The 12,843-nt window shown below is 39.6% G+C and overlaps 1 protein-coding gene across 2 annotated transcripts in view; it reads right to left on the bottom strand.

The window, feature by feature from the left end:
* The window catches only part of RANBP3L (RAN binding protein 3 like), a 47,323-nt gene extending 43,691 nt beyond the window's left edge, over positions 1 to 3,632 (bottom strand). For both annotated transcript variants that reach the window (XR_569138.2, XM_008692630.2), the window contains exon 1: positions 3,059 to 3,632. Coding sequence is in view for 1 of the 2 variants with exons in the window: in XM_008692630.2 (XP_008690852.1) it covers positions 3,059 to 3,149 (91 nt within the window). In the remaining variant the exon portion in view is untranslated. The remainder of the gene's footprint in view (positions 1 to 3,058) is intronic.
* Between the last annotated feature and the right edge of the window lie 9,211 nt (positions 3,633 to 12,843).

Below are 12,843 nucleotides of genomic sequence, written 5' to 3'. Positions count from 1 at the left end.
AGAATTAAATAAGATAATGTATTGAAAATTTTGCAATTTTGAAAGCATTTTAAAAATTTACTTTGTAAATTTTAAAGTATACGGTATTATAAAACATAAACATGGCGAAGGTTGCGCAGCGCCTCCATGTAATGTGTACTGAACGTTGGTGAGGTTTTGCAGATACGTTAATGTCAACAAATGTGGTCTCTGATCAGAGTTATAGATAAATGGAATTGAACGCTCACAGAAGAAGCTCTCAGGCAGCACCAAGTAGAGAGAGGAGCCTCCTGAATTCTGTCCTGTACCCTGCAGCATCTCCCGCTGTAGCAGGCGAGCGCTGTGCGCACTGGAAGCCACGACTTCGTTGGCTTGATTCAACTCATGTGCCCCGTGCCTGGCCCAGTGCTTCGCATAGTCATTGTTCAGACAGTTGCTAAAGAACAAGGGGCTTTTACCTAAGTGATCACCCAAAAAGGACAGCTTTATAACATCAAGCGCTTCAACATAGAGTGTGGAAGGCTAGAAAGTACATATGTGTTGAATCTGGTTGTGCCCTAGGAAGAGTTAAATGCCAGTTAATCATGGTCCCTAGGTTAAGTTAAAAAGCTGGAAACTTGGTGCGGCTGGGGGTAAGCCAAAGCCACAAACTCAGAATGCCTCAGTGAGTAAATCCACAGCTGGACCTCACTCGCTGAAATGAATGGCTTTGCTTTCTTGGACCTTTGCTGAATTTTGCATAATAGCAAGGTGCAAATATAGCTTGGAGGGAAAATCAAGGCCGCTACACTCAATGAATACTTTTAAACTCCCAAACAATAACTAGAATGCTATTTAGCAGCATAGCAAACACTGCCCAGTGTCACTTGTCAATTCGGATCTCTAGATGACAGTTCTTGTAGCAGTCAGTGGCCGGTCTGGATTGCATCAGCATGCTTTACAACTTTATGGATTGTGGTTCATGTGGGCTGATATTTTGAGACTTGGTTGTGGAAGAATATGGTTGCTTTCAAAACATTCTAGGCAAAAGCTTCAGTCTGAAAAAAGAGACCAGACTTCTAGTCTTGCTGGTATTTTGGGAAGTATGTCATCATAATGATTTTTCCAGTGTCCTCTGGATATGGCCAATAAGAGGAGAGGCTATTCAGACAGCCTGCCTTAAGTGAAAACAACAGCGGGATAGTATTTCCACTTAGAGAATCGGGAAAAACTTTTAAAAATATTACCCAGTATTACTGAGAATATACCCCTAAACTTCTGATTGGAGGACCAATTGGCAAAACAAAACAAAACAAAACAAAAACACAAAATCTTAAAAATATACATATCTTTTGACTTCACAATTCCACTGCTAAGAATGTATCCCAAGAAAATAATCTTATCTCTGCAATGATTTATCTATTAGTTTATGTGAATCACAGTGTTGTTTGTAATAGTGGAAAAATAGAAATAAAATGTCTAATCATAGAGAACTGCCTAAGGAATTTTGCTTCATCCATTTAAAGGAATAGTACACACCTGTTAAAACTAAGGTTGTAGAAGAATATGTGATATGGAAATCAATTTAATAATCAGTTATTAAACTAGAAGGCAGTTTACAAAACAACTATATATAAAATAACTCTATTTAAAAATCAAGCAAAAGGAATAAGCTGTACATGTGCACGGAAGAAAAGCCTAGAAGAATAACATTAAAATCTTAATAGCAACTATTGTTGAGTGATGATTTTTACCATCTCCTTGATGCTCCCCCTGGCAAATTTTATATAATAAATATTATATTAGCAACGGAGGGGGGAGGTCACTTTAAACATTTCAAACAAAACGAAAAGCCAACAAAAACCTAAGATGAATTAGGGTTTACTAATAGAAGGGTAAGAATTTTACAGTGCTATGATTAAACCCTGGCACATTCCAGGACTTGACATGCTAAGGAAGTTAGTTTAAAATAACTTATAGAAGCTCTGACGATACAGAATGGTCTTAAAAGTTTTTGCTGTTTCCATTTATTATAAAGTATTCTCTACCCACACTCTGCCAAGCCTTGTACAGCATGAAGTCCAGGAACTAATGCAGGGAGGTGGCCTGACACTGTCTTGCACATGTCAGCACACAGATGCCACCTTGGAAATGGGAGGTTTCAGCCCATGAGCCAACACTTTCCGTGTCACTAAAATCTAAAACTGTATCTATGGAAAGGTAAATAAAGAGCTGGGAGCCTGGATCTGTGCATAGACAGCTCCATCAGTGGTTATTGAGGGCATGCTAGAAATGTCTGGGGGCCAATCCTTAGCCTCTGGGGAGTGATGATGTCATCTACGACAGCACCCTGCCTTTTTCTCAAGTGTCCTTTGCTGTCTGTGACAGAATGGATTGGAGGGATCATCTTGTCTATTCATGTCCACCATCTGCCACCAATCGATGCAGCTGGGTAGTGGATTTGAAATTTTAAAAAGACTGATGGTGAAAATGGCTGCCAGGTAGATAGTTTCATCTGAATGAGGAACCATCATGTGAAATGTGACCCTTCCCCCTGGCTGTCTCCAGCTGTTCCTACATCATAACAGGAAAAGAGTCAAGAATCTATTTCTTTTTCCCACAAATGAATGAGTCAGAGACCCAGGCAAAAATTAGGTTTAAACTTCAAATCCAAAAGTGTGCCATTAGCGAAAGGACAGGGAAGATAGTTTCAGGCTAACTTAAATCTACTCTCAGCAAATTCCCCCTGTAGCTGATTCCGCCTTGCCTGGATGGGCGTTTTTGAATTACACAAGTCTAGCATATTCTAGAAAAATGACAGTGGCCAGAAGTTTAAGCACATAAGCTTCAGAATGACAGGTCCAAGGAATATGCATTCTTGATAGTCTCCCATAGTCCTTTAAAAACCAATAATGAATCCAAGTTAACTCACCCTTATGCATCACTAGTATGTCTATTCCCAGAGTTAAAAAATCAAAGATTGTAAAGCATTTCACAACCAGAGATTCCCCAGGTACTTCCCCAGCCTACCATTCTGCCTGGAACGTGAATGGTCGGGAGATCACCGCGATCACACAGCACATTAGCCTGGCTGACTCACCTTGCTGCCGCTGGTCTTCTGGAAGCTTCAGTTTACAGGTGTACAGACTGTTAAACAGCTGGCTGCTGCCTTTTCTTGGTATGGTAGACATGGTGCTGGCAATATGGCTGTGGCTCCAGTCTCACTAGGGCATTTCCTTCCCTTGGTCAGTCCCCTAAAATGGTCTTCACCAGACACCCAGGCCACAGAGTACGTGCAGATCTCGTCCTTGAGTGTAAAACATTTACTTCTCTAATAAAACTCCAAGTGCTTCTGAGTCATGATTCTTGAAATAAATATTTACCAGTATAACTTCCCCTACATGTAAAGATGCCAACTCGTTTGGATAAAAATACAACTTAATTCTACTTTCATTTCAAAGCACTTTGAAGCTTTCCCCCCTTATAATGTAAACTCCTACAAAATAACTATTTCTAACCAATTACAGTTTTGGCAATTTTTGACTCATCTACTGACATGAAATCTAATGCCTCTGGTATTTAGAGAGGACTGCTAGAGTAATAGAAACAAAATTTAAGAAATGCTGCTGAGTTAAATCAAGTGATTTCTAAGCCTGGTCTGAGTTACCCTCCGTGACAGCTGAAAGTGAACAGTTCTTAAGGGAAGCCGAAGGAGGAGGAGCCGCGTGAGCTAGGCTGATTAGCATAAAGAGGCAGGCAAGAAATGGCATTGGAGTTGCTTTGAATAATAGTGACCAAAGCAGGGATTCTAGAAAGATGCCTTGATGTTTCAGTAATCACATATCTGACTTCTGCTGCTTTGTAATTAAGACAGAAGCTCAGAGCAGGGGTTTATAATGCAGGGATATTCATTCACACGTGCAACATCTAAAGGATATCACCGGAACCAGTAATGAGCTCATGGAAATATACTGCTGGAACTTTCAGTTTCTGTAAACACCTCTGAGTCTTCAGAAGGGGGCAGTTAGAGAGCAGCCTGCCTGCCAATGCAACTATTTGGAGTTCTGGAAGACAAATAAACACATAAAACATTACCTTTCCAGAAATCTACCTCTGTTTCCCCTTAGACTCTCTATTTCCACTTCTAGGTCATAAAACAAAGCTTTTTCCAGGGTTTTCTTGTGCTGAAATAGCGTATTTCATTGAACTATTCATTGAAACAAGAGAATATTTCATTATTGTTTGAAAAACAAACCCTGAACATCTTTCATTTAACTGGGAACCCTGCTACTTCTGAAGTTGTAATGAATGCTAGTATATTCTGCTCTTTAAGATTCACAGCTCTGTAGATTCTGAACGGAGGTGGTGGGCTGGGAAAAAGGAGAAAGGCAGAGAGTTCAGCTTCAAAATCTGGGTGCTGCAGCTTCCTGGGCAGATTTGGAAATTGGTGCTAAACCTGACACCTTAACTAGGTTACCCCTAGCCAGATCTCCTTCTCCTCCTCCTTCTACTTTGATGCAGTTAACAACAATTCCCCAAGCATACTCTGAGTTATGAAAACTCTTATGATATGTGTGATTGCTCTTTCGCAATTACTATTATTTATTAAACTGCTTTTATTATTTTAATAGTTTACCTATTGCAGTTTTAGGTCTCTCACAGTGCGACAGGTTATAGAAGTATGTACTACTTGGAAAGAGATTGCTGTTACTAGAAAACTATGGTTTCTGCTTTAATGGTTGGCATTTATTTATTTTTTTTAAAGATTTTATTTATTTATTTGACACAGAGAGAGGCAGCAAGAGAGGGAACACAAGCAGGGGGAGTAGAAGAGGGAGAAGCAGGCTTCCTGCTGGGCAGGGAGCCCGATGTGGGGCTCGATCCCAGAATGCTGGGATCATGACCTGAGCTGAAGGCAGACGCTTAATGACTGAGCCACCCAGGCACCCCTAATGTGGTTGGCATTTATCTTCTACAGTCATGGTGGAAGGCTGGTGGAGGCATAAAGCTATCGATATTTTATCAAATTGTGGACCTGACTAATAAACATATTACTATATAGATAAGTCAAATAACCCACAAAATTGTAAGCCAGCCCTTGAGAGAAATGGATTCTTAAAAAAAAAGTTTTACAGTGAGAAATTTAAAACATATAAATGAATAGGTAGAAAGAATAGCATAATAAGTCCTATGAGCCACCACTTGGATTCAATCATTTTAAACTCATGGTCAATCTTATTTCAAATCTCTTTCATCACTGCCATTCCCACCCCCCACCCCACTACTGGATCTGAAGTTTCCCAGAAATCGTTGCATTCATAAATATTTCAATATGTATTTCTAAAATGCAAGGACTTTGAAAAATAGAGCCATAATAAAATTGTCACCCTTTTAATATTTAAACACAATTCCTTAATGTAATTGAATATTCAGGTGGTGTTCTTATTTTCCTGATGTCCCATAATTTAAAAAAATTTCAAATTGGGACCCCAAGGTCCACATACCATCTTTGCTTGATATGTGTCATAAGTCTTTTTCATTCTGTAGGCTTCTCTCTGAGAGATAATGTTGCTTAGGGATTAATATCTACATTTACCCTGATTTATGTCTGTTTTTTCAAGGAAACCCCTAGATAACCTCTATTTTTCTTATGCATGGGTGTAAAGCCGAGGAAAAAGAAGGGAAAAGGAATGGTCAACTAACCACAGAGGCTAAAACAGACAGCTTTCTAGCCCTGGCACGCCATTAGTGTCCTGTGTAACCTTGAACCAAGTACTTAACATCTCTGAGTTTGTGTCTTCATTTGTCAAAAGAAACAAACTTTTGGTAAGCAACGCAAGAAATTATTCAACACTCACTCTGTGAATATGAAGACCCAAGAAAGGAAGGAGGATCCTGCTTTGTCTTTAGCTACAGCCTGACGAGAAAGAAATGGACTTAAACCTAAAAATATGAGAAGGATTTGGGAGTGTATTTGAAAATCAAAGCCTTCGATTTTCAAAACTGGCTGAGTAATCACGCTGGGAATGTCATAAAGATCGATTCCTGGGCCCCAACTGCAGAGCTGGTGGTATGGGGTGGTGTTTGAAATATATATAAAATATTCTTTTTAACCTAACTTTCCCCCCTCCACCTTCATTGATATATAATGGACACGTGACACTGTGTAAGCTTAAGGTGTACAAATGGTGATTTGATACATCTGTATCTTGAAAGATGATCACCACTATAACATTAGCTACCACCTCCATCCTGTCACATAATTACCATTTGCTTTTTGTGGTGGGAATATTTAAGATCCACTCTTTTAGGGGCGCCTGGGTAGCGCAGTCGTTAAAGCGTCTGCCTTCGGCTCAGGGCGTGATCCTGGCGATCTGGGATCGAGTCCCACATCGGGCTCCTCCGCTGGGAGCCTGCTTCTTCCTCTCCCACTCCCCCTGCTGTGTTCCCTCTCTCGCTGGCTGTCTCTCTGTCACATAAATAAATAAAATCTTTAAAAAAAAAAAAAAAAAAGATCCACTCTCTTAGTAACATCCAAGTACATGATACAGTAGTATCAGCTATCATCACAATCCCCCAATCTGCTAATCTTACAACTGTAATTTTTACTCTTTGACCAATATACTTCCTATTTTCCCTACCCCCAATCCTTGGTAACCACCACTCTATTCTCTGTTTCTCTGAGTTTGACTTTTTCAGATGGAATATTTTAAAAGTCCTCTTATCAAGATAAATAAGCCTAATCTGCTTAAACAGATCTGATTTACTCCATTATTTCATTCATCATATCTTTCCTGAGGGCTGATGAAACCAAACGAGAACTCCCTAAACATAGTTTCCAGCGCCACAACATGAGGGACTAGGGGCAATACCAGAGATTTGCCGCCTGGTTCCTCTATGTCCCACGGTTGTGCACCATTGAGTCAGCACTGGGCAGTGACCCTGTTATTGACGGAGTTAAGGAGATTCCTGGACTCCTACATTGCATGTTGAGTCACATGCCTGCTCTGGGAGGAGTCTCTGTTTTGACTCACCCATTTCCACTGGAAATAAGCCAGTGCAGCTGAAAGCAGTGTTTTACAGGAATATATAAAATAACATCAGCTGTAACAGCCTTGGTAAGAATCTGCTATAGTAAGCCTTACTCTGATTTTTCAGAAACACTACCAAGTTAGTAGTTCGTAATGGGCATAATATACTTTGCTTCTTGATTGTAAATAAAAGCAAGGAGTCAGACTATAGAAAGTGAAGTCTGGTTGGGTCAAAAAACAGGTGAATAATTTTTTACTTGCAATTTGATTAAAAATGAAGTAGCATTTCTATGAAATTCAAGCTTTGTCCCTTGTCAATTCTGCGATGTCAAAAAGACGCCACTATTGAATGCAAGCTGGTACAGCCACTCGGGAAAACAGTATGGAGGTTCCTCAAGATGTAAAAAATAGGGCTATCCTACGACCCAGCAATTGCACTACTGGGTATTTACCCCGAAGATACAGATGTAGTGAAAAGAAGGGGCACATGCACCCCAATGTTCATGGCAGCAATGTCCACAACAGCCAAACTGTGGAAGGAGCCAAGATGTCCATCAACAGATGAATGGATAAAGAAGATGTGGTTCATATATACAATGGAATATTATTCAGCCATCAGAAAGAATGAATACCCACCATTTACACTGACAGGGATGGAACTGGAGGGGATTATGCTAAGTGAAATAAGTCAATCAGAGAAAGACAATTATCATATAGTTTCACTCATATGTGGAATATAAGGAATAGCACAGAGGATCATAGGGGAAGGGAGAGAAAATTGAAGGGGAAGGAATCAGAGAGGGAGACAAACCATGAGAGACTCTTGACTCCAGGAAACAAATTGAGGGTTGCAGAAAGGGAGGTGAATGGGGGGATGGGGTAACTGGGTGATGGGCATTAAGGAGGGCACATGATATGATAAGCATTGGGTGTTATATGCAGCTAATGAAATCATTGAACATTACATCAAAAACTAATGATGTACTATATGTTGGCTAATTGAATTTAAATTTAAAAAAAGATGCCATTATTTTTCTTGGTCTGGATTCTTCCTTCTCCCATATTCTCTTTGCTTAACCTGGTCTTTGTACTCCCAGAGGATAGAGCAGAATGGCGTGTCACAGGTAAATAATCGATCTTATCAGCTGGTGCATTTGTGGTGGATACTGGAAAAATTGATATTTTATGATGAGAATTTATAGCTCAGAAAGCAAAGTACTTGGTTGAATAATATAAACAGTCCTGAGTTTATAGGAGTTTTCGTCTTTCAGTTGAACCATGTTTAAGAAGTAGGAACACATGCATTGTACATTAGTATAGCAAGTGAGTTACTTGTTTAATTAATAACCTGCCTTGTTTCAAAACTATTTATGGTATTTAGTGTACGAGTATATCTACTCTTTGAAAGTCTTTGGACTGCTTTGAATGACAAGTATAATATAAATAAAAAGCAGTAGTATTACATTTATCACTCTTAACCTCAAAGAATAGGATAAAAGACCCTTAGCAGAATACAAACATGGAAATGATGAGCTCTTGGCCAGAGCCTCACTATGCTCCCCAAAGCACTGCAGGATTACCACATGGTCATTTCGGTTCAAACTGATGAACCGGGATTAAGACTTTGGAATTTCTATTGATTTTATTTTATTTTTTATTTTTTTTATTATAATATATTTTTTTATTATGTTAGTCACCATACTCTATTGGTTTTAAATAACAGATCTGCTCCTTTATATCATCGCATGGTAGATTTTTTTTTTCCTAAATCACTCTTCCTTCCACCAAATACGTGGTGGAAGAGAATGTTGAGTTTCGGGATCTCACGATGGCTTATGCAACATGTATATCATAAAACACCAGCAAGGCAGGCTTTTGTGGCTGTCTAGAGTTGTGTTAATCTAAGTCACCATATGTTTTAGCTCAAAGAATTTCTCAGGTAGCACAGTTGGCTGGATTCACATAATTGTTCTTTGTGAAAACATGGGAGATGCAAGTGGTTGTATTAGAGATTGTTCTGTTTGAACACTTGCTCCTCTCCATGAATTCAGGAGGCTACACTGGCATAGCCCCAAACTGCTTACTTATTAAAGGTGCGCACTGTTCTGAAATTGCTACCATTGATCTTTAATCCATTGAACACCAACATTCGGGTCTTGGTTATCAGAAATATTGCCTTACTCCATAAACATTGCCTTGGCATTTGAAACAAAACTACCTTTGGCCCTTTCACAGATGAGCCTCAGATTTGGCTGCCACAGGGCTCCCTCTGGAGGTCAGCAGAGTCCAAGGTCAGTTAGCAAAATAGCCTTGGCCTCAGCGCAAAATAAACCCATGTCTTTTCATCTACTGCCTACAGAATGGGGTCTTGTATTTGTGAGCTCAGGAAACGATTATCTGTGTCTGAGGTTGAAGGAAAGTTACCTGATTATTCTCCTGTGGGTGAAATTTGATTGTTGCTGTGCTCTGGTATTTAATCTCTGTAGCTTTACATTTTTTTCTACCTTTATCGAAGACTTTCAGCCAAAGTGAAAACAAGACAAAATAAAACCAAGGGCAGAAAAATGCCGAGTTTTATTTTGTTTGTTTTAAGTGGCAAGGAAACCCAACGTATGATGGTTCTGGTTCCATAACGTCCCCCATCTGGGTAGGATCAAATGATCCCACAGAGTCTGAATTCCACCTAAAAGTGTTTGAAGTTCATGGGCATGGGGTCAATGGGTTTGCCGCAGAACTGAACTCTGAAGGTAAACATTCATTAGCTGGGACCATTTCCAAAGTAAAGCAAATTAACTTGCATCAGACCAAACTTTTGTTACTTGATAGGAATTTACATTCACAGGAATAAAATAATAACCAAACTATGTTTCTCCCTCCCCACCTCCCTTGTACCTTCCTTCCTTCATTAATTAGCTTGTTGGTTCCTTCCTTCGTTTCTCCTTTTTCACTCTTTTTCTCTACTTCTTCTTTCACTCATTTTCTTTTATGTTAATTAAATGGCATAAAATATAGTTTTGATATATTGAAAATGAAATTATATGCCTGGAATTTGCTTCAAAATAATTTGAGTGAGGAAGGTATGGAAGGTATAGATGACATAGGACATGCCATAAATGCTACTGTATTTTAACCAGTGGCTGTAGGAGGGGCGCCTGGGGAAAACAAAGTCACTTCCCTTTGTTGAAACAAAACTAAAACTTAAAGAAATGTATTTTTGTTCAGTAAAAATGGGATAGAATCCTAATGTCCCTAGCCATAAGGGACCAGTTCCACTGAGAAGTGAACACTGGCGACTCAAAATTTTGAAAACATTTGGGGTTAGAAAAATTGGCCTTCTGTTAATTGGCAAGTGTTCCAGTGGGACTCTGTTTTGGTTGGGATGTGTTATGTTGTAAGTACATATACATGCACCAGAATCTCTGCTGAGTTTATAAGGTTCAGAAAAGATGGTTGATAAAATCTTGGGGTTTTTTTGTTTGTTTGTTTTTTAAAAGATTATTTATTTATTTAAGAGAAAGAGATAAAGAGAGAGCAGGAGGGAGAGGGAGAGAGAATCTGAAGAAGACTCCACACTGAGTATAGAGCCCGACGCAGGGCTTGATCCCACCACTGAAAGATCATGACCTGAGGGGTAAGGAAGAGTCAGACACTCAACCAACTGAGCCACCCAGGTGCCCCCATAAAATCTTGCTTTGTGTTGGTTTATCTCAATAAAAGCTCTCTGGGGTCCCTTTTATGAGGGCACTATTCCCATTCAGGAGGGTTTCTTCCTCATGACCTCCTCACCTCCTAAAAGCCCCACTTAACACCCTCCCATTTGGAGGTTAAGATTACAACATATGAATTTGGGGTGGGGGGAGGACACAAACACTCAGTCCACAACAGGTTGCATTTTCAAGGATGGAAGAGAGTTTTCAATCTAAATTCAGCAATTTGGTGGGGCATTGAGGACAAAATATCTATGAGCTTTTTATATTCCCACATATATGACTTCAGAGGCATGTTCATGATAGTCAATAAATATCAACTAACATTTACTGTAGGACTACAACAACTTCTTGCCTCCCAAACCACACACAAACACACACACACACACACACACACACACACACACACACACACGTGGCTTATCTCCCTGGTATTCATGACTGGCATGTGAAGATCAGGTGTTGTAGCTCAGATATTGATCTTCAACTTCAAATAACAACAGCACCCAGTGATCTGTAGTGTGGAAGCTCCCTGAAGTTAGGTCAGTACCAGGGCCACTGAAGCCACTCCTTTGTGGTTCAGTGAGGACACAGAGCTGCTGAGCTTGAAAAGGATGGAAAGGTTGTGTTCATGTATCCATGAAAAGGATGGAAGGGTCAGAATACAGGATCTCGCTCATTGTCTCAAGGGTCCGATGGGGTAAATCAAGAAATGTTAAATCATGAAAGAATTGGCATTCTACTTCTGATTCTTTAAAATGTCTTTCAATTAGGAGAAGCTCAGAGCTCTCCCAGGAACTCTGAAGCCTAGATTTAAGTGTTATTGGCACGATTAGATAAAACTCCTGGTATGTTTTCATGGATATTACACATACAAGAGAGTCAGCAAACATATACTTCATTGTCAGCTTCCCTAAGTAAACCCGTGTAGCTATCTACCAATCCTAAATAACCATTTAAAGAAGACAATAGAGAAGAGATGACTTAAACTTACTACAGAAAAGACTAATCAAAATAAGAAGCTGAGCACACACTTCAAAATGCTTTCAGGGGCACCTGAGTGGCTCAGTCAGTTAAGCTGACCTTCAGCTCCCAGGGTCCTGGGATTGAGCCCTGTGTTGGGCTCCCTGCTCAGTGGGGAGTCTGCTTCTCCCTCTGCTGCTCCCCCTGCTTGTGCACGCTCTCTCTCTCTCTTATTATCTCTCAAATAAATAAACAAAAATCTTTAAAAAGTACATTCAGATGATATGAAAAGTTATACAAAGGGATAAATAAAAAATATATGTAACGTTGATTAGAAAGTTATCTTTATCTGTGCACCATGATTGGATGAGAAATTTTGAGGACTTACAAGAAGATAAAAAAGAGGGGGGAGGGATAGTCCAAGATGGCAGAGGAGAAGGAGACCTTAGTTTCGTCTGGTCCCAGGAATTCAGCTAGATAGCTATCAAATCATTCTGAACACCTACAAACTCAACTGGAGATCTAAGAAAAGAATAGCTGCAACTCTACAATCATGAGGGGAGAATTTGAGAGATAAATGATACCATAAAGTGAAACAATATTAGAATAATTGAGATCCCAGAAGAAAAGGAAAGGGGGGGGGGCAGAAGGTATATTGGAGCAAATTATAGTGGAGAATTTCCCTAATCTGGGGAAGGAAATAGGCATTCAAGTCCAGCAGGCCCAGAGAACCCCCCTCAAAATCAATAAAAATAGGTCAACAACTTGATGTGTAATAGTGAAACTTGCAAATCTCAGAGACAAAGAGAAAATCCTGAAAATCTGGACAAAGGATCTGTAACCTACAAAGGCAGAAATATTAGACTGGCAGCAAACCTATCCACAGAGACTTGGCAGGCCAGAAAGGACTGGTATGATATATTCAAGGTGCTAAATGAGAAAAATATACAGCCAAGAATACTTTATCCAGCAAGGATGTCATTCAAAATAGAAGGAGAGATAGAAAGTTTCCAGGACAAACAGAAACTAAAACAATTTGTGATCACTAAATCAGCCCTGCAAGAACTATTAGAGGGAATCCTTTAAGCAACAAAAGAGCCCAAAAGTAACATAGATCAGAAAAGAACAGAGACAATATACAGAAACAGTGACTTTACAAGTAATACAATGTCACTAGATTCATA

Source organism: Ursus maritimus, unplaced genomic scaffold (assembly GCF_017311325.1).
Source record: "Ursus maritimus isolate PB19 unplaced genomic scaffold, ASM1731132v1 scaffold_15, whole genome shotgun sequence".
NCBI classification, from domain to species: domain Eukaryota; kingdom Metazoa; phylum Chordata; class Mammalia; order Carnivora; family Ursidae; genus Ursus; species Ursus maritimus.
The sequence above is the reverse complement of the archived record's forward strand: the minus strand, read 5'-3'. Positions and strand labels throughout refer to the sequence as shown.